General features: G+C 36.5%; 1 protein-coding gene across 10 annotated transcripts in view; it reads left to right on the top strand.

Annotated features, from left to right (window-relative positions):
* cfap74 (cilia and flagella associated protein 74) overlaps nucleotides 1-22,090 on the top strand; it is a 157,829-nt gene that overhangs the window by 13,976 nt on the left and 121,763 nt on the right. For all 10 annotated transcript variants that reach the window (XM_069918261.1, XM_069918259.1, XM_069918263.1 and 7 more), the window contains 4 exons: nucleotides 531-674; nucleotides 9,277-9,375; nucleotides 9,817-9,921; nucleotides 11,221-11,394. In XM_069918261.1, coding sequence (XP_069774362.1) covers nucleotides 531-674; nucleotides 9,277-9,375; nucleotides 9,817-9,921; nucleotides 11,221-11,394 — 522 coding nt within the window. The remainder of the gene's footprint in view (nucleotides 1-530; nucleotides 675-9,276; nucleotides 9,376-9,816; nucleotides 9,922-11,220; nucleotides 11,395-22,090) is intronic.

Here is a 22,090-nt window from a genome sequence, read left to right as displayed (position 1 = left end):
ACTTACAACTCCAGGAGATTTCAGGGCAGAAAACAGGGTTTAAAGAAACAGAAAGAAATGGAAAGATGAGGAAGTGAATTCCAGAGTCTGGGGGCTAATGTTCTGAAGGCCAAGCCTTCACTTGACTTAAATGACTCATGAGCAATAAGCCAAAGTTGAAATAAACTTGAAAATGGACAATGAGAAGCAGGAGTGTCATGTGTTCCTGGGCCATAGTAAACCAAGTAGCCTGGAGTTTCTTTTTGCTGATGTGACATTGGGCCCTTTCTCAACCACTAAATATCAGACTGGCAGCTGTGACCTCCTGCTATGCTTTCTGATTGATTTCATTAACGTCAAGTTTGGATCTAGAATGTTTAACTGAGAACAATAAGTTTAAAATTTCCCATTGCAAGAACAATTGAATGTTTTGTAAACTTCTAATATTTTTCAAGTCAGTGTGTGATAGCCAATTGAGAAAGATGACAACTAACATGACACATTGAGTCTTGAATTAGATTTAAAAATATAATTCACTGTGTTACTTTAAGGGAGGACATTGAAGAGGAACGTGGTTCTTCTCGTCATAAACAAGGGAGCTACTCTGAGACGGCACAGATGCGAAAACGCCAGAGACTTCTGAAGGAGCTTGAGCTTCTCCTTCTGGTAAAAGATTCAAAAGTCCAAAAAATAAGGTAGTTTACATTTTCAGTAGCATTAAATGTTCCAATCCAATCCAAGGATTTAATGAGTACCAGTAATGAACTAGATAATTACTTTTATCAAGCAAATCTTTTGACTACTTCTGATAATGGAGGACTTCAGGGCTCTCTTTTGCAGGTGGGGAGTCAGCAGATTGTCAATGATGCATTGTCTAAACATCTTTCTTTGCAGGTTCCTTGAACATTTAACATTGACATTGACATTGATGCTTTTGAGCAGATGAAAATAACAGTCTGTTCGATGGTGGCATAAATCAGCATGTCATAATGCAGCGGTACAGATCGACTAGAGATCTCTGTTACAGTCTTAAAGATGCCACAGCCTTGATCAAGCATGTTATAATAAGGTCTCATACTTGTTTCTCTCATGAAACTAGTCCTTGGTTTTAATAAGGTTGTATTCCAATTATTTTTATCAAGAGTTAGCTTTTGGTTCTTCTTGATAATCACACATTTCCAGTGGTTTGCTACCTTTACACCCAGTCATTTCTCTCTTTGGGACTTGGGCCAGGATTTTCTTGTGGTCAGAATGGAAAATCTCCTTGGCCTCATCCATACGTTGCTAGATTGGGAAATATGTGTTGGTGATTGTCACTGCTGGGGCTGTCCACAAGAGTCTTGATGTTGCAGGTCCTGAACTTCATGTTAAGAAATGGAAGATGATGGGGGAGTCACATGATGAGGAGATGGGAGTAGTTGTGAAACTTGGACCTCCAGGAAGAGCAAAGTAAAATCAAGCAATACAAACAGAAAGAAGACAAAAAAAAGTGGTGAAAAATATGCATTGGAAGAAAGAATTATCATCAAGGCAATGGAGAAGAGAGAAAAGAAGATACTCAGAAAGAACTAGTGAACCCAGCACCACAAGATGATCCGGAGCAGTGGCCTCGTGGGGAGGTGAGGGCAAAAGAGGCCTTGGGAGCAGCATTGGTACAAGAGATCAAAAGAATCAATATGAAACCTCCAGCTCACTCCTTCCCTCCGCGTTGCAGTGCACAGTGCAAAAATCCAAAAGGAGATAAACTGCTTGCTGAAGATAGCCAGTGGCTCTATATCAAACCACTGACTAAATATCAGCATGTACCGTCATGAGGTCAATCATCTAATTTAGGATTAACTCTATCCTAAACTGAGATTCAAAGTGGGCTGTTATTTATGGGTCATGGAAAAATTAAGTTCCATTTTTATCACATTGAATTCTAGGATTATTTCTATTCAATTCAAAGGCAGTGGTGAAAGCTATCATTATGCTTGGCCAAACTCTGTGAAATTCACTTGTCAGATATAACCTAAAAAATGCACTTTAGACAGGCATTGTTTTATTAAAATATTAGTGAAAGTCTATGATGGTTTCAGGAAAATAATGCAATACCTTCTCATTTTATGACATCTTGCAGTTAGGCAGCTCATTTGCAAATGGGTTATGACAAGTTTGGGAATGATCTATAGAAATAATTAGGGCATCTCACTGAGGAATTCTGACACTTTATTGCTTCATTGTTCTTTCAGTTGTTAAGATTTAGATAAAAGAATTCCAGGACTAGAAATATCTCTGCCAATATTGATATCTATACTTCATTATAAAACAGTGATGGCTTGTACTTTTTCATTTTAGCCAGGTGAAAATACATACCTTAAAGCAGATATATATTCATATTTATCTAATAAGAAAATTAGCACTTAATTTCATATCAGAAATAGCCCAGATTATTTGGAGATTGTTTAAATGTCAGTGTTAGTTTTTAATATATTTACAAAACACTTCTCAGCTGTGTTTTCTTAAGATCCAGTATTCTGTGAAATGCAAGGCTTTTTGCTACAAATTGCAATTTCACTGTAATTTGTATCTTGTCAGATGCCAAATTTGCTGCACTAATGATATACTCTCATTATCACATTGTGCCTCCCACCTAATGAGATCAGTTCCATAACTTCAACATAAAAATAAGATAAAGATATACCTGGTGTATGTATCATATAAAATAATAATAAATGTTGATTGGGTAAGAATAGTGGTCCCAAATAATAACTAATTCTTATCTAATCAACCTTATGGCTGCATAAGGTTTATGACTGAGTAAAGACTTCCCAAAATTAAATTGACAGTTATGCGTCCTTCACTATTAGCTCAGTCTATAATTATACTAGTGTGGCATCCGTAATCCCTGGCAACAATATGCCATTGTACTGCAGAAATTTCTGTAACGTCTTAAAAAGCCAATTCCAGAAAACTGATGTTTCAGTGGATTATATGAAGGTACTTTTACTTGTTAGTTTCCTGGAATCCAAGCTCTCCTTTGTTAACTTGACACCCTATATTTCTGGAGGAAAAAAAGCATTGGGAAACTTTCAGTTGTGGCTGAGTCCAGGGTTCACTCATAAATATATGGCCCAAATAATAAGTCGGGACAGAGGAAGAGCCACCAGGATGCATCCTACATCATTTCACCATCCTAACTAATGTTTGGGATCAAACTTGAGCTCATTCATTGGGCAGCAACAGATTAGCTATGACTCGTGTATACTAGACAATACTTACTTTTGATGGTCTTGTATTCCAATAAATCTTAAAATCCTTATAAAATTGTTGCTTGCCTTTCCTTCAACTTTCACTGACCAGAATGTTGAGAGGGCAACATAAAATGTGAGAATATTGCCAAGTTTAGCATCTAGCTATATTTATTTATTGACCATTAATCTGTGTATGTGAGGGAAACACTGAGGGTTGGTGCAGCCAATGTGTGGGCACCATGGGGAAGGACCATTGTCTTAAGTCCTCCCATAACCAGGCATTGAGGGGCTGAGTCCGAGGGGAAAGTCCCTCAAACAGAGAGGGGAGTAACGACAAAGTGCCACATTAGTGGTAATAGTGTAAATGGAATAGAATGTAACAATGCACAATGAAGGGAATGTATGGATAACAAAGTAAGGGTGGGAACAGACTCTGAACAGTTTACCTTTTGTAAATAATTTATTGTGAATAAAGTCTATTTTAGTAAAGTTTAAAAAAAAGTTTGTTCAATGCATTGAGCTTCATGAAGATGGAAGCTGTAGTTGTGTAATTTCCATTTGCTGCATCAATATTGTTAATATTTATTTATATTATATTGGGATATCTCTGCATCACTTAAAAGTCGATGGTAAATTCCCTAACAAAGTTTAAACTCTTCATTTTAATATTTAATTATTTATTTAAGTCAGCAGTATTTTGTGCAACTGCATAGATCACAGATTTACATTTTCCTAGTGGGATAAGATGGTGGGAGTTTGCTGCTCTTACATAGGATAGATACAAAGTTGATGGGCCAATTGGTCTATTTCTGTTCTGGAATCATGCTGTGGTAATATGGTTTGCTAAGTTTCCTGCCACTGGCTTGAAGGCAGGTTTTCTCTTACTGGGGTTTGGGTTGGTCAGTATAGAAACAGTTCATTATATATATGTTTATCGGTCCCTGTGTTTGACAACACAGTGTAAATACCTTGTATCCACATAATGAAATAACATGACTGCTTTTCTGCTGTCAACTTTGACATGCTGGGCGTCAAACAAGTTTTAATGTTTTTCGATCATGTTCCAAATGTAATCCTTAAATGGTGAGTTAAAAAAAAACCCATAGAAAATAGTTCCAGCCAATTGGAATGTCTTCATTTTCTCTTCCTTTCAAGTTCAAAATAATATGTTCTTAATAATCTATTTTGCAAAGTTCTGATTTTAATTTCATTGCTGATGTGAAATCCTCACATCACATTCCTGAATTATCAGTGAGCCAAAGACACAGCCTGATTTTTAATTCACTATTATTGTCATTTATTACTTTACTTTATTATAGTAATGTCATAAGATGGTTATAATATGCATGTTTGCTCTATGATGCTGTCGCAAAACATCAAATCTTATGACTTGTTCGTGACAATAAATCCTGATTCTGATTCATGAAATTGTTAGTTTTACATTTCTGCATATTTTCTGCAAATGTGCATGTTTCTTATCATTTTATCCTCAATAAAGGTGAAACTATGAAGAGACAGAAACTGCTGGAAATATTGGCAGACCAGGGAGGACCTGTGCAAGGAGTAATGGAATTAAAGTTTCAGGTCAAATACCTGAACCAGTTGGAACAATCGTTATCATGGGGGTCACCTGTAGCCAGAAAGTCAGGTGGACTAGCCACAGAAATACCACCGTTACTGTAGCGGTTAGCGCAATGCTATTAGAGTGCCAGGTACCAAGGTTCAACTCTGGCACTGTCTTTAGGAAGTTTATGTGTTCTTCTCATTTCTGTGTGGGTTTTGCTTCCACCCTCCAAAACATACAGGGTTGTAGATTAATTTGGGTGTAAATGTGGGTCATGGGTTTAAATGCCTGCAGTTGGCTTCTACAAGACTAAATTGGAATACTTTCCTGAATGAGTGCCAATAACTCAGAACAAGCTCAACCTCTACCACCAAGAAATACAAAGGCAGCAAAACATAGGGGAAACTTAGTGGTTTTCTACAGTCTCAACCATGCTGACATGAAAATGTATCACCAATACTTCATCATCACTGGTTCTAAATCCTGGAACCCTTAATAGCAGTGAGAGATTACCTTCCCCAGAACTGCTGCACCACCATGTTTTCTAGAAAGAAGTTGTTATGAATGCTGTTAATCTCAGTGAGCCCAGAGACTGAAAATGAATTAAAAAAGGAATAAAAGATAAATTGCAGTGGAGAGTCAATGGCAAAGAACAGCTGATTTCTTAGATAATTTGGTTATTATTTCAGTTCTGGCAACATTTGAAGATACTCTCTCATAACATTACTCAGATATAATCATGGTTGCAAAATTAACAAACAACCTCAAGTTGAGATTTTTTTTTAAATTGCTTGCTTAATTTTTTTTGAAATGCAAAGCCTGGAGATGCAGCTAAGAAATAATTTTGACCATATTAACACCGGCAGATCTCAATTTCACAGACTTCATGCCTGACATAAACTTCAGGACTACTGGAATGTCCACATAATGCGAGCTGGTGAATCCCATCACAGCTCAAAGATTTTGATAATTATCGAGAACAATAATGCCTCTGGGGCTCAGCAGCTGAATATATTGGTTTCAAATTAATTGTAAAACATCAAATTATGCAGTTTTGATAATGGTTTGCATCAGAATCATATTGCCCTGTCTATTTTAGAATAACAATTCATTACACTTTTTGTTATGGTAAATTGGAAGGAATGTTCTACCATCTACCTGAACATACATTTGATTAAGTGTTATGCCTCGATGGCACCTTCCTTACAGATGTCTTAAATGAAACTGTTACTGAAGTGAAACTGTTTAAATTGATCACTCCCTATTAAAATGATTTCTTGAATGTTGCCTCCCTGTGGGTAATTATATAAGTACGTGATGTAGTGGTGGTCAACTAAAGGCTAATTATTGTCACTCCGAGAAGTCAACTTGGAAAGTGAAAAGCTTCATCACAGATTCTCGAGAATAAAATGGTTGTGTTACAACTTTAGTGGCCTATATTACAGGATGGTTCCTTCAGCAGGTCAACCTTGCTAAGAGGAGAAGAAACCAATGGAAAATGACAGGCATTGCTTTATCTTTCTTAATGCTTTTGATCATAATATGCTCTTTGTTTATTTATTAGCTCCCTACCTGATGAGATATGATTTATTCCTGCTTAATAAATGATTTTCAGCCAAGAATGCAAATGTGAATCCTCTACAGATGGCACATTAAATAGCTCAAGCAGTTTTACAGGCGCTCCCTCTGTTCAATAATAAGCATTTGCTGGCAGGGCATAATAGCCAATGCAGAGGTGCTGCAAAGTGCAAATACAAGAAGCCTTGAGCAAGGAGTTATCTAGCAAGGAAACAGCTGACCTGAGTTAACTCATCTCTGCCAACCAAGGTTCCTTCTTGAATGAGTGCTGTATACCTACTTGCACTACCTCTTGGATGGAGCAACAAATCATCAGAATGGAGGATGATCATCTCCCACAACTGATCTGTGTTGGGAATCTTAGAAAAGATAGAATAAAAGAGTGTCCTGAAGAGCTGTTTAGTGGGCTAATGATCTCAGGAGATTTAGAAACTTGAGTACCCTGGACATAAAACACTGTAGAAAGTGGCAAGCAAATCCATCATGGACACCAACCTCCCATCCATTGCAGACATCCACGTGAGGCAGTACTTCAAGAACATGAGATCATAAGTAGGAGCAGGAGTCGGCCATCTGGCCATCGAGCCTGCTCCACCATTCAATAAGATCATGGCTGATCTGATGATAGGCTCATCTCCACCTACCTGACTTTTCCCCCAAATCCATTAATTCGCCTACTATGTAAAAATCTATCCAACCTTGTCTTAATTACTTTTTCTGAGGTCGCCTCTGCTGCTTCAATGGGCAGTGAATTCCACAGATTCACCACCATCAGAGAAAAATAGTTCCTCCTCATCTCTGTCCTAAATCTACTAACCTGAATCTTGATGCTATGTCCCCTAGTTCTAGTCTCCCCCACCAATGGGAACCTATATCTTATCTATAATTTCAAAATTTTATGTTTCTATACAATCCCCTCTCATTCTTCTAAATTCCAGTGAGTATAGACCCAGATTATCCAATCTCGAGGCTAATCCCTTCATCTCTGGCAACAAGTGTCAGAAAGGACCTCCATCACGCTGGTCTCAATCTTTTCTCACTGCTACCTGAAGTTCAGCCACTCTAGGTTTAAGAACATTACTTTTACAATAGCTATTAGACTCTTACTCTCCCCATACTACTCTAACCATGACCATGAACTGACCAGAAACCACTAATAGATCTGGCTACATCATTGAAACATTTTTTTTGCAAATGTGAATATTTATCCATTTTATTTTTCTTATCTTTTTTATCTCTCTCCTGGAATGTTGTGGTAATTTTGGTTGATACTATTATTGCTGGTGTACCTTGCATACCTGCAGCAAAAAAGAATTTCAGTCCATCTGTGTATTTATACATCAATAGACTATCATTCCCATTCTCTCATTCTTATTCTTTAATGACTTGGGGCAGAACTAATGGACAGTCCTCAATGAAATCAGGCTCTATGTAGACAACTATGATACCAAACATTACCACTACATGCCTACAGCTGAAATTTGTGAAGACTTTGTCAATGCTAGACAACCAGTATGTGTACCTTTGAGGGTGTTCATTTTGGGTGTGGAGGGTCCAGTAGTATTGCAGTTAGGTTGCTGGACAAACATTATGTGATTAATCCATTACAGTCGGCGAATTTGCATTCAAGTGATCAATAATTCTGGATTTGGAACGTGATGGAGAATGTCCTTCAGGAAAGAAAATCTGCTATCCTTAACCATTTGAGCCTGTATGCTAACTGGCATGCTCAGAAATGGGAAATAACTTTTGAGGTTATGCTAATAAATGTGTAATGTTTAGTGCTTCACTAGTGCTCCTCATATTATTACAAGGTTAAAATTTTAAGCTAATAATATCTAATACTCTATTAATGGATGCTTTTTTTTCTCTTTTAAGAGTAAAGAGGAAAAGTTGAACATCAGTTTTATTACCTCTTTCTATAGTTATTCAATTATAGATATGGTTAAGGCAATGTTTTATCCAGACAAAATAAATGGAATACCATTCTTTGTGTAAATGGCACATAAATATTTGACTTTACTAATATGTCAAGGATAATGGCATGTTCAGACACACCAAGAACAGGAGAGCTTCAGTTAGTAAGTTCCATGTTTGTCCAGCAACCTAACTGCAATACTACTGGACCCTCCACACCCAAAATGAACACCCTCAAAGGTACACATACTGGTTGTCTAGCATTGACAAAGTCTTCACAAATCTCAACTGTAGGTATGGGAAGTCTGTCGTGGTAATATTTGACATCATAGTTGTCTACATAGAGCCTGATTTCATTGAGGACTGAAATATCTCTCTGCTGTTTTAAGGACATTTCAAGAAAGTTGGATGATGTGAATAACACAATTTGGCATGAGAACCACTGGGTTAGTGCTTTATTCCTGGAACATAGAAGAATGAGGGGAAATTTAAAATTATGAAGGGATAGAGTAAATGTAGGTAGGCTTTTTCCACTGAGGGTAGGTGAGATACAAATCAGAGGACATGAATTTAAGGGTGAAAGGGGGAAAGTTTAGGGGAACATGGGTGGGAACTTCTTCACACAGAGTGGTGGGAGTATGGAACAAACTGCCAGCTGATGAATGAGGGCTCTAATTTAACATTTAAGAATTTGGACAGGTACATGGATAGGAGAGGAATGGAGGTCTATGGACTGGGTGCAGGTTAAAGGAACTAGGCAAAAGAAAGATTCAGCACAGACTAAAAGGACCAAAGGGCCCTGTTTCTGTGCTGTAATGTTCTAAGTTCTATGGTTCTATTGTTTCCTATGGCTAAACTTTATCTCAGTGCCCAAGATTAACCATCAAAGTTAGAATAAAACTAATAACAATGGGAAAATTCAATTCTTATAACAAATTGTCTGATGTGCTTAAAGTTGTCATCTTACTCTGTTTATTGGTTCATGGACATCTTTTCTAATTTTAGAGAAGAATTAAAAGAATATCGCAAGAGAATGGAAAGTTTAAAGGTGCAGAGAAATAAAGTAGAAGAAGATATTCAAGAGCAACAAACAGCTGGTAATATGTAAGCAATGTGCCTGTTTAATTACGGTAATCTCATAATAATCATGTTTCTCATTTTCTCCCTCTCACACTCACTCATTCTCACACTCACACACATGAACAAACTCACAATTGGATCACTAGGATAACATTTTATAAAAACTCACTGAAATTGTCAATCGTGCATGGAAAATAATGGGATCAGCAATAGGACTAATGTTTTGGTATTCAAAAATATTTCTTCATGGAGAGTTTTGATGAACTAAGGATCTTTTGGTATTTTGCTGTCCTCCCACATCCCAAAGACATGCAGGATGGTAAATTAATTGGTCACTATAAATGGCCCCCAGTGTGGAGGTGAGTGGTAGAATTTGGAGGGAGTTGGTGGGAATGTGGCATTAATCCATAACTATGATTAAATTGATTTATTTCTTCAGTCTTCATAACTTTGCTGTTCTTTCAGTGCTGCTTTGTTCCGTCTTCGAGCACTACACAGACGGTTGTGTGAAGAGCTTAGGGAGGAGGAGGACCTTTATTCAAACACTGTTATGACGTTGCAAGAGAATGAGTAAGTCATTGAATGAAACTGAAAAGCAAAACAAAAAAAGTGCACATAATGAAAACCTGAAATGAAATCAGAAATACTCAGCAGGTCAGGCAGTATTTTAGGGGAGAGAATATTCCATCACGACCTTTCTATCTGAAAGGACTTTCTCCCTTTGCAGATGTTGCCTGACCTACTAAGCATCTCTCAACAGTTCTTTTTTTTTGGATTATGGTTGCCTGAAGGGTTTCTAGTTTTTCTTGGTGGCAGATTTACTTTCATTCTTCAGTTCCATGTGGTTGTGTTGTGGCCAGTGAAATTAGTGGGGAGTAAGTGTGATCCAGGCAGCCTTCCCATCCGAGCTCCCGATGCCCCGGCCGTCCTCCCATCCAAGCTCCCGATGCCCTGGCTTCCCACCCATCCAAGCTCCTGATGCCCCAAGCCTACCACCACCCCCCTCCCCCACCAGAGTTCCTGCCACCTGACTGCAGACTCTCAACTAGGCCCCAGCTGCCCACCCACCCATCAGAGCTACCGAAGTCTCGAATGTGGACCCTGCCGGTAGCCCCTCCGAGCTCCTGATTCCTCGAACAACACAGATACTTACCAAGGTCAAAAATTGTGTGTGTGTGTGTGTAATAGTTGACCCCCTAAATTTTACCATAAAAATTGGTCCACAAAATTCGACTATTACATTAGTATACTTGTATGTTGTGTACATTTTTATTATTGAAACCATTAAAAATTAAGTTTAAAATCACATATATGAATAAATATTATTACATACATATATTTAATATTTATATAAAATGTTTGTACAAAAATGTGTGCAACATTTTTTCATGTCTTGTGGCTCTCAAACATCTGAAATTTATGATTTCTGGCTCTTCTATTAGGCAAGTTTGGTTATCCCTGCCATATGGCTATATATTTGTTCTGGTGCCAACAAAATATTGGTAAAACACTGAAGCAAATTAATGTAAATCCCAAAGCTATAAATAATCTTCAGATATAAAATGTAATGCTTTTATCCTCTGCTCATATGGTGGAGCACTTTAATATGCTTTATGATTCAAGTGGCTTTTGCTCTGCTAACCTAGTTCAAGTTTTTAATGATTAAATTAAGTGTATTAATTTAACTTGTTATAATATTTTACATGTCATCCAATTTTTGATCCAATATATTTTCTGGTACCTGCAGCTTCCTTTTTCTTTTGTAGTAATTTTACTGACAACAAAAAACTGGATAAATTATTTAGTGGTGAAAGTTGGTAAACCTTCCTTCAGAACTGTTTTTTTTTGGAATTTTTTTTCCTATTTCAGACATGAACTCTTTAAAGTTGAACTTGAACAAGCAAAATTAGTACGACTTCATGAACAACACAAAAAGGAAGAGGAGGAATACGAGGTCCAACGCTCACTTGAGGCAAAACAAAGACTGGAAGCCCACGAGGCAGCTTCTTTACAAGCAGAGAAAAGGATAAAAGCAATCAAAACGTTGGTGAAACTTCAACCCAGAAATTTGCTTTAGTCTTTGTCTTAATAGATTATGAACTCTCTCTTGCCATCCTACCTTTCACTGCCAGAGAACATTCAGAATCTTTCAACTAGTGGAAGTGAACATTTATAGTCCACACTCTACAGGAAGGAAGTAGTAGCAATAGAGGGAGTGCATTTTCACCAGGTTGTGACCTGGAATATAGCATAAAAGTGTAATTAGAGATGCAGTAGGCTGGGCTTATTCACTGGAATGTAGGAGAGTGATGTATGAAATATGGAGATTTATAAAGCTTTGTAGAGCATAGGTAGGATAGATAGTCTTTTTTCCAAAACATGAGAACCTCGAACTAGGGCACAGATTTATGGTGAGAGGAGAGAGATTTAAATCTGATCTGAGTGGCAATTTTTTCACATGGAGGGTAATGGTTACCTGGAACAATCTGATGAGGGGGTTGTGGAGGCAGATTACAGCATTTACAAGGCATTTGGACAAATAGTTGGACAAAAAGGTGTAGAGGGAGGGATTCAAGCCTAATGTGGGTCAATAGGACTAATGTGGATAAGCATCATGGTCAGTCTAGACAAGGTGGGATGAGGGGATCAGATTCTGTGCTGAACATCAATGATCCATCTTTGTTCTATAATGTACAATATGTTGCATTCATTTTTTATCCTCACCAATAAATTTATTCAGTGTTGCTGGAAAGTACTGAGCATTGGCCAAAAAAAGCCCAGAAATGTTCCGGATAAGTTGATGATGATTTTGCTCATTTAATGGCTCATTAGTATCATGTTTATGACATTTCATCATTCCTGTCTGGTGAATAAGATTCCTTGCTGAGAATGTACATTTGTAAAATCTGCTGCACCAAGTCAGCTGAGGCATTCAAAGGGAAATTGTTGTGATTTAGTTTCAGCAGGTAGTTTGAAGGCAAACAAACAAAGGATTGCATTAAGTAGACTTTTCTTTATTTTACCATCATGCACAGTGGCAGTTCAGTTTTCTTCCTGATCTCATCTATTGAGGATGATTGAGACAAGATTAAATGGCACACGAGATTAACACATAGCCTATTTATTTGATACATGTTTAAATCCAGTTTAAACTAATAGTAAATTATTATCTCCCAGCTCTATAAGGCCGGACTGAAGCAAGACTTGTGTGTCCCATGCGGACAAAGTGCCTGGAGTGTGTGAACCATCTGCTATCATTTTACATTTATATTCTGATGGGAAAGAAATTTCAGCTAACAACTTAATATTTCTCACAGAAACTGAAGGTGTTCAAGCCTTTTACTAAACTCAAGAATTTAACGTACATTTGGAGTTTTTATTACAATCCCACAGTTGGTAATGATATAGCAAAATGTCAAATGACAATATTAAAATACAAAAGTCTGCAGACACCATGGTTGAAGTAAAAACACAATGCTGGAGAAACTCAGGTTACGTATCTTAATCTTTGCTATATAAAGTACATTGTTTGACCAGCTGACTTTCTCCAGCATTGTGTTTTTACATTTGCCAAATGACAATTGTGGAGGATGCAGAGAGGCCTCAGGGATGTCAATAGGTGAGGTGAATAGAGGAGGCAAGATAATGTACACTGTCACGCTGAGCACAGGTGCATCTCAAGGCTGTGTGCTCAGCCCACTCCTGTTCATGCCACTGATCTATGACTCCATCGGCAGATCCAGCTCCAACAGAGTCCTCAATTTTGCAGATGACACTACAATGAGTCACACTACAAAGAAGAGGTGGAAAATCTCATGAAGTAGTGCGAGAGTAACAACCCGAGTCTCAACATGAACAGGATGAAGGAGATGATCATGGACTTTAGGAGAACCAGCAACGACCACTCTCCTCCACACATTAACAACTTTGTAGTAGAGAGTGGAGAGCATCAAGTTCCTTGGAGTTCACTTAACTAGTGACCTATCGTGGACACTCAACATCTCCTCATTTGTCAGGAAGGCACAACAGCAACTGCCCTTCCTGAGAAGACTTAAGTGGGCAAGGCTAATGGCAACCTTCTATAGGAGTTCTATCAAGAGCATCCTGGTCGGCTACATCACAGTGTGATGCAGAGAAATCAATCCACAGGACCATAAGAGTGGCAAAGAAGATCACTGGAGTTTCTCACCCCTCCCCCACCTGATTATGATCTACCGGGATCGTTGTCTGAAGAGGGGACGCAAAATCATTGAGGATCCCTTCCATCCTGCACACAGCATCTTTTTGCTGCTCCCGTCGGGGAAGGGATACAGGAGTTCAGAGCCATCTGGGGAGCAGCTTCTTCCCATGGGCAGTGAGAATGTTGAATGACCAAAGGAACTGCTCACACTAACCATCTGAGACACTCATTTGTGCAAAACAATATTTATTATTTATTTTTATAGAAAAAAAATACAGTACTTGTCCTGCATATATATTATTTGTCTGTTCATGTGTAATGTCTGGTTGTGTCTACATGTTTTGCACCGAGGACTGGAGAACACTGTTCCAACAGGTTGTACTTGTGTAATCAGATGACAATAAACTTGACGAACGTAGAAAAAAAATCTTCCACTTTGCTAGAAAAAGAAGAAAAGCAGAGTATTTTTTACATTTTTTTTTAGAAAACATTTTGGTTTAATGAGATTTTCTTTCTCTAGTCCTATTTTTTTCTAATTATTTCTAAGCCTTCCATGACTGATGTAACTTTTAAAGAATGGTATAGATTGGGCATTAAATGTTTAAAAAATTTATTTGTTGAGGGGAGTCTCATTTCCTTTGAACAACTTTCAGTTAAATACTGTCTACCAAATACTCATTTTTTTCATTATCTACAGATTAGAGATTTTCTACGATCTCAATTACATACATTTCCTAAGAAGACTATAAGAATTTAATTGATGTAATTTTTAATTTACAACCTTCCTACAATCATTCAATATCTGAGATTTATGATATGTTGTTGGGAATAAGTGAGGCTTCCTCAGATAAAATTTAAAAGCCTGGGACCTACAGCTTTTAATTCTTGAAGAAACTTGGAATATAATTTTCAAATTGGTTAATATCTTCTTTATGTACCTGCCATTCTCTCCTACAATTTAAAGTAGTCCATAGGACTCACATATCCAAAGTCAAACTATTTTTGTTTTTATGTGTGTGTATCTCCTCATTGTGATAAATGCAACAATGGAGTTGCTTCATTAATTCATTTGTCCTGGACATGCCAGAGTCTTGAGAAATATTGGATTAAAGTATTGGTATTCAGATGGATCTGGTAGTTTATGTGCACAGATCACTGAAGGTGAATGTGCAGGAACCACAAATAATTGGGAAGGCAAATGGTATCTTGTCCTTTATTTTTGTACTCATATCCTCCTAGAATAATGTCATAATTCAATTTACATGAAGCTCTGGGTCAATCTGCACGTGGAATATACCAAGAAAAGGCTGTACTTGCAACGAAGGGAGTGGGGTGAAGGGTCATCAGATTCCCAGGATATCCAAGATAGTCCTATGCAGAGGCATTAGGCAGACTGGGCCCACACTCCCTAAAGTTAAGAAGGATGAAACAAGCAAAATTCTTCAGGATTTGGCAGTGTTGAAGTAAGAATAATTTTCAGAGAAATGCTGGAGGAACTCAGCTGGTCTCGCAATATCCATAGGAAGTAAAGATATATTACTGATGCTTCGGGGCTGAGTCCTTCTTCAATGTACATGAACAATCAGCCCCATCAGAGTATCACTATCTTTAAAATTCTCACCATTTAAAAAAATACTCTGTGATTGTGTTTTCTAGCAGAGTGGAAGAATGTTTTTTACTACAATTTGCAGACTGTCATGTTTCACTAAGAATAATTTTCCCCTGACAAGGAGTCATGGCTTCAAAATTCAAGTTCACAATATGTAGAAAACTTTTCACCCAGACATTAGTAAAACCATGAGGGGAGGGTTGATTGATTTTTAGATGTAAAAGGAATGATTATAGATATAATTAAGGAAAGGGACACTGAGATAAATACCTGCTGTGATAATTGAATGGCAGAGTGGATGCCAGGGTTTTAATGTCCACTCTTGTTTCCAATTCTTATCAGTTAAGCATTAAATTATATAATTCTAAAGCAGAATCTTTATAAATATTTATTCTTGATAGATAACTATGAATCAGAAATAATCAATCATGTTTCATTAAACTAAGAAAATTGTAGTTTAGTGAAAGCAGATGTAGAACTCAGAACTCGCATATCATTATAACACAGGAGGGGAGGATTTTGAGACCCTGTGTCATGCTGAATCGCTACCAACACAACCCTTTGGTTCCACCTACCCCAATTCCCCATCTTTGTGGTCTTGCAAATCTCTTCTTATCCAATTTTTTTTTTGAAGGGCACAATGGTACCTACCTTCACCACATTTGCAGGCAGTATATGTTAGATTCCAACAACATACTGCATAACCTTGTGGTAACTTTAACTCCCTTCCCCATTATACCTGTCACTATAGTCCTCGACTCCTCCACCATTGGGAATAACCTATCCTGTCCAAACTTTTCATTTTCTTATATACTATCAAATTTTCTCTCAATCTTTTCTGAAGAAAATAGTCCTATCTTATCCTAGCTTATCTAATTTATCCTTATAACTGTATTCCCCTCAGCCCAGGAATTAGTCTTTCAAATCTTTTCTGGATCTTTTTCAATAGCTTCACATCCTTCCTATAAAGAGGTGAGCAGAACAGAATGCATTTTCCAGAAGGTCAGGAGTGACTCGAGGCCACTGGAATGGTGAGACAGCAGCTCCACTAACTAGGCTTCTGAGCTGCCGGCCAATTGACATCAGGCCATTGTTTTGTAAAGGTTCACCATGATTTCTCCACTTTATACACTATCCCTCAATTGAAAATGCCTCAAATTTTGTGAAACCCATTTATTTTCTTAACCTGATCTGCGGCTTTCAGCAATTTGTGTACCCACATTCCAGGACCCCCTTTTCTCCAACCATTTTAGTCAAATACCCTTTATTGCATATTGCCACCCCTCATTCTTCCCACCAAAATGCATCTCCTCACACTTTTTCTGCATTATATTTGTCTATTCCACTTATCTTTTTGTGGTCAGCTAGAATCTAATATTGTCTTCTTCACAGTTCACAGCATTGTCATGATTTGTGTCACAAATTATGCCTTGAACACCCAAGTCTGGCTCATTAATGTAGAATAAAAAAACCCACAAAATGGACCCCTTCCTCTACAGTAGTTTGAAAAGTGACTATTATTAGTTTTATGTACAGTTAATCAATGTTCTTTTATGCCGTTGTTCAATGTGGCTGATCAGCCTGTTATGTGGAATGTAACGTTATATTACCCTCATTAACTATCCACTACTGTATCAAAAATTTCTGACAAATTGGTTAAACTCAATATACCCTTCATAAATCCATGCTGGTTTACCACTTTCCTCTGGGTGATTATTAATTCTGCACGATATCAATATTTCCAAAAGCTTTCCTGCCTCTGTCCCACTGGTTACATTCACCATTCTCCGTCCATTTGCACTATTGAGTCGTAGAATCACACAGCATAGAGTTACCCCATTTTGCCCACTGTGACCATGCCAACCTTTTTTGCCCAGATACACTGATCCTATTTGCCTTTATTAGGATCAATGCCTTCTATTTAATTATCTGCCTAAATACTACTGAAACATAGTAATTGTATTTGATTTCAACACCTCTTCTTTCTACAATTTCCTCCCATATCCAAAGACCATTGGAAGACTATGATTAGTGTCCCATATTCTCTGCCTGTACTTACCTTAGAATCTTGGGATGCATCGCATCCAATCCTTTATTTGAGTTCAGACAACCATTCTACCACCTCCATGCTATCAATTTTAACGACTCCAATGTTTACAGTATTTCTTCCTTCAGTATAACTACGGGGAAGACATTTACAAAGTACTCATGTTCCAGTTATTGACCTTAATCAGCCTCTCTGCACCATGTACTACTCTTTGACGATTCACTGGTAGAACTATTCTATATTCCTATTTACGCTGGTACTTAATTGTTTCCATTTGTGCTATTTCTTTTATTATAATTTTCAGTTCCCCTCAGTTTATTTTTTACTCAGTGAGTGAAACACTAAAGTCTGCAGACGCCGTAATTGTTGTAAAATCATCGAAATGCTGATGGAGTTCACTCAGTCTCGCAGCATCCAAATGTTTTGGGTGTGAGCCCTTCTTTTTTTTTAAATTTTTTATTTTTCACACCATAAATCACATTAACCATGGTACACACTTTTTACTTTTCACACATATACAGTGCCATTTTCTCCCCCCCCTCCTCCCATCCCACCCTCCCTACCTCCCCCCTCCCGTCCATTTAAGGTATACATTCTAGGATACATTAAACCAGTCAGACAATGTTATCATTCAATAAAAATACACCAGAAATTCTACTGAGTCCATTCTTTTCATTTCCTTTTCCTTCTGTTAACTTAGGTAATGACTGTCCCCGGTAGGTTTTCGCTATTGTATTTAATATAAGGCTCCCAAATTTGTTCGAATATTTCAATATTATTTCTTAAACTATATGTTATTTTTTCCAATGGAATACATTTATTCATTTCTATATACCATTGTTGTATTTTCAAATTATCTTCCAATTTCCAGGTTGACATAATACATTTTTTTGCTACGGCTAGATAGAGCTATCTTAACAAATCTTTTTTGTGCATCCTCCAAATCAATTCCAAATTCTTTGTTTTTTATGTTACTTAGGAGGAAGATCTCTGGATTCTTTGGTATATTGTTTTCTGTTATTTTATTTAATATCTGATTTAGATCTTCCCAAAATTTTTTTACTTTCTCACATGTCCAGATTGCATGAATTGTTGTTCCCATTTCTTTTTTACATCGAAAACATCTATCAGATACTGTTGGGTCCCATTTATTTAACTTTTGAGGTGTAATGTATAGCCTGTGTATCCAGTTATATTGTATCATACGTAACCTCGTATTTATTGTATTTCTCATCGTTCTGGAGCATAACTTCTCCCATGTTTCCTTTTTTATCTTTATATTTAAATCTTGTTCCCATTTTTGTTTAGTTTTACCATTTGTTTCCTCATTCTCCTTTTCTTGCAGTTTAATATACATATTTGTTATAAATCTTTTGATTAACATTGTATCTGTAATCACATATTCAAGGTTACTTCCCTCTGACAAACTCAAGCTGCTTCCTAATTTATCCTTCAAGTAGGATCTCAATTGGTAATATGCCAGCGCTGTATCTCCAGTTATATTGTACTTATCTTTCATTTGTTCAAAGGATAAGAATCTATTTCCTGAAAAACAATTTTCTATTCTTTTAATCCCTTTTTTTTCCCATTCTCTAAAGAAAAGGTTATCTATTGTAAAAGGGAGTAACGTGTTTTGCGTCAATATTAGTTTTGGTAATTGATAATTTGTTTTATTTCTTTCTACATGAATCTTCTTCCAAATATTGAGGAGATGATGTAATACTGGAGAACTTCTATGTTGTACCAATTTTTCATCCCATTTATATAATATGTGTTCAGGTATCTTTTCCCCTATTTTATCTAATTCTAATCTCGTCCAATCTGGCTTTTCCCTTGTTTGATAAAAATCTGATAGGTATCTTAATTGTGCGGCTCTATAATAATTTTTAAAATTTGGCAGTTGTAAGCCTCCTTGTTTATACCGTTCTGTTAATTTATCTAGTGCTATCCTCAGTTTCCCCCCTCTCCATAAAAATTTCCTTATTATTTTCTTTAACTCCTTGAAGAATTTCTCTGTCAGTTGTATTGGCAATGCCTGAAATAGGTTTTGTATCCTTGGGAAAATGTTCATTTTAATACAGTTTATCCTTCCTATTAGTGTTAGTGGTAAATCTTTCCAATGCTCTAAATCGTCCTGTAATTTTTTCATTAATGGATAATAATTGAGTTTATATAGTTGGCCGAGATTTTTGTTTATTTGTACACCTAGGTATCTTATTGCTTGCATTTGCCATCTAAATGGTGATTCCTTCTTAAATTTTGAGAAATCCGCATTATTCATAGGCATTGCTTCACTTTTATTTACGTTTATCTTGTAACCCGACACTTCTCCATATTCCTTCAATTTCTTATATAATTCTTTTATTGATAGTTCTGGTTCTGTTAAGTACACTATAACATCATCCGCAAATAGACTGATTTTATATTCCTTGTCTTTTATTTTTATTCCTTTTATATTATTATCTGTTCTTATCAATTCTGCTAGTGGTTCTATAGCTAACGCAAACAATAAAGGTGATAGTGGGCATCCCTGCCGCGTTGACCTGCTTAAGTTAAATTGCTTTGATACATGTCCATTTACTGTCACTTTCGCTAACGGTCCCTTATATAATGCTTTAATCCAATTAATATACTTCTCTGGTAAACTGAATTTTTGCAATACTTTGAACAAATAATTCCATTCTACTCTGTCAAAGGCCTTCTCTGCGTCTAAAGCAACTGCTACTGTAGGTGCTTTATTCCCTTCTACTGCATGAATTAAGTTAATAAATTTACAAATATTGTCTGTTGTGCGTCTTTTTTTGATAAATCCAGTTTGGTCTAAATTTACCATTTTCGGTACATACTCTGCTAATCTGTTTGCTAATAGTTTAGCTATTATCTTATAATCTGTGTTAAGTAAAGATATTGGTCTATATGACGCTGGTGAGAGTGGATCTTTCCCTTGCTTTAGTATTACTGTAATTATTGCTGTTTTACATGAATCTGGTAAGCTTTGTGTTTTATCAGTCTGGTTGATTACTTCCAGGAGGGGCGGAATTAATAAGTCTTTAAATGTTTAATAGAATTCTATTGGGAATCCATCCTCTCCTGGTGTCTTATTATTTGGTAATTTTTTTATTATCTCTTGTATTTCTACTATTCCAAATGGCTCTGTTAATTTATTTTGTTCCTCTATTTGTAGTTTTGGTAGTTCAATTTTAGTCAGAAATTCATCTATTTTCCCTTCTTTCCCTTCGTTTTCAGTTCGGTATAATTGTTCATAGAATTCTCTAAAGTTTTCCTTAATTTCTTTTGGATTATATGTAATTTGTTTGTCTTTTTTCCTTGATGCCAATACCATTTTCTTAGCTTGTTCTGTCTTAAGCTGCCATGCTAGGATTTTGTGCGTTTTTTCACCTAGTTCATAATATTTCTGTTTTGTCTTCATTATATTCTTCTCCACCTTATATGTTTGTAGTGTTTCATATTTTATTTTTTTATCCGCCAATTCTCTTCTTTTAGTTGTATCTTCCTTCATTGCTAATTCTTTTTCTATATTTACTATTTCCCTTTCCAACTGCTCTGTTTCCTGGTTATAGTCCTTCTTCATCTTGGTTACATAACTTATTATTTGCCCTCTAATGAATGCTTTCATTTCATCCCATAGTATAAACTTATCTTCCACTGATTCCGTATTTATTTCAAAATACATTTTTATTTGTTTTTCAATAAATTCTCTAAAATCCTGCCTTTTAAGTAACATGGGGTTTAATCTCCATCTATACATTCTTGGAGGATGTCTTCTAACTTTACTGTCAATATTAAGGGTGAATGGTCCGATAGTATTCTAGCTTTATATTCTGTTTTTCTTACTCTATCTTGCATACGAGCTGATAACAAAAATAGGTTTATTCTTGAGTATGTTTTATGTCTAGCCGAGTAATATGAATATTCCTTTTCCTTTGGGTGTTGTTTCCTCCATATATCCAAAAGTTGCATTTCTTCCATCGATTTAATTATAAATTTGGTTACTTTTTTCTTTCTGTTAATTTTTTTTCCCAGTTTTGTCCATATTTGAATCCAAATTCAGGTTGAAATCCCCTCCTATTAATATGTTCCCTTGCGTATCTGCTACCTTCAAAAAGATATCTTGCATAAACTTTTGATCTTCTTCGTTAGGTGAATATACATTGAGTAGATTCCAAAACTCCGAATATATCTGACATTTTATCATTACATATCTCCCTGCTGGATCTATTATTTCCTCTTCTATTTTAATTGGCACATTTTTACTAATTAATATAGCTACTCCTCTTGCTTTTGAATTATACGATGCTGCTGTTTCGTGTCCTACCCAATCTCTCTTTAATTTCTTGTGCTCCAATTCAGTTAAGTGTGTTTCTTGCACAAATGCTATATCAATTTTTTCTTTTTTCAGTAAATTTAGCAGTTTCTTCCTTTTAATTTGGTTATGTATTCCATTAAATATTTAAAGTCATATAGTTCAACGTAGCCATTTTATACTTTGTTTATCTTCCCTTTCCGTTTCTCCATCATTACCTTTCCTTCTTATCCATTTCTGTTTTCTTGTTTTGAACCCTTTATAAGACAACATTCCTAAAACATCAAACATTTTCCTTATTCTCCTATTTAAAACTTCTTTAGCCCCAATCTCCCCTTCCCCTCTTGAGTAGTCCTTTATCCCTTGTCGGACAACCACATCTCCCCTCTCCATTTGGATTTGCGAATTCACTCGCAAGCGTCAGCTGATTTTGCAGTGACCGCAACTCCTCCCCACCCAGCCCCCCCCAGAAAAGATTTCACTTTTCATATGTAACAAAGGTCACTCTTTTAGTTCCCTCCTTATTCCCTCTATTCCATTTCCTTCCCTTATTAATTCTTGTCTATACTATCTATATTT

Source organism: Narcine bancroftii, chromosome 2 (assembly GCF_036971445.1).
Source record: "Narcine bancroftii isolate sNarBan1 chromosome 2, sNarBan1.hap1, whole genome shotgun sequence".
Taxonomy (NCBI): Eukaryota; Metazoa; Chordata; class Chondrichthyes; order Torpediniformes; family Narcinidae; genus Narcine; species Narcine bancroftii.
Note: the sequence above shows the minus strand (reverse complement) of the source record. Positions and strands in the feature narration are given on the sequence as shown.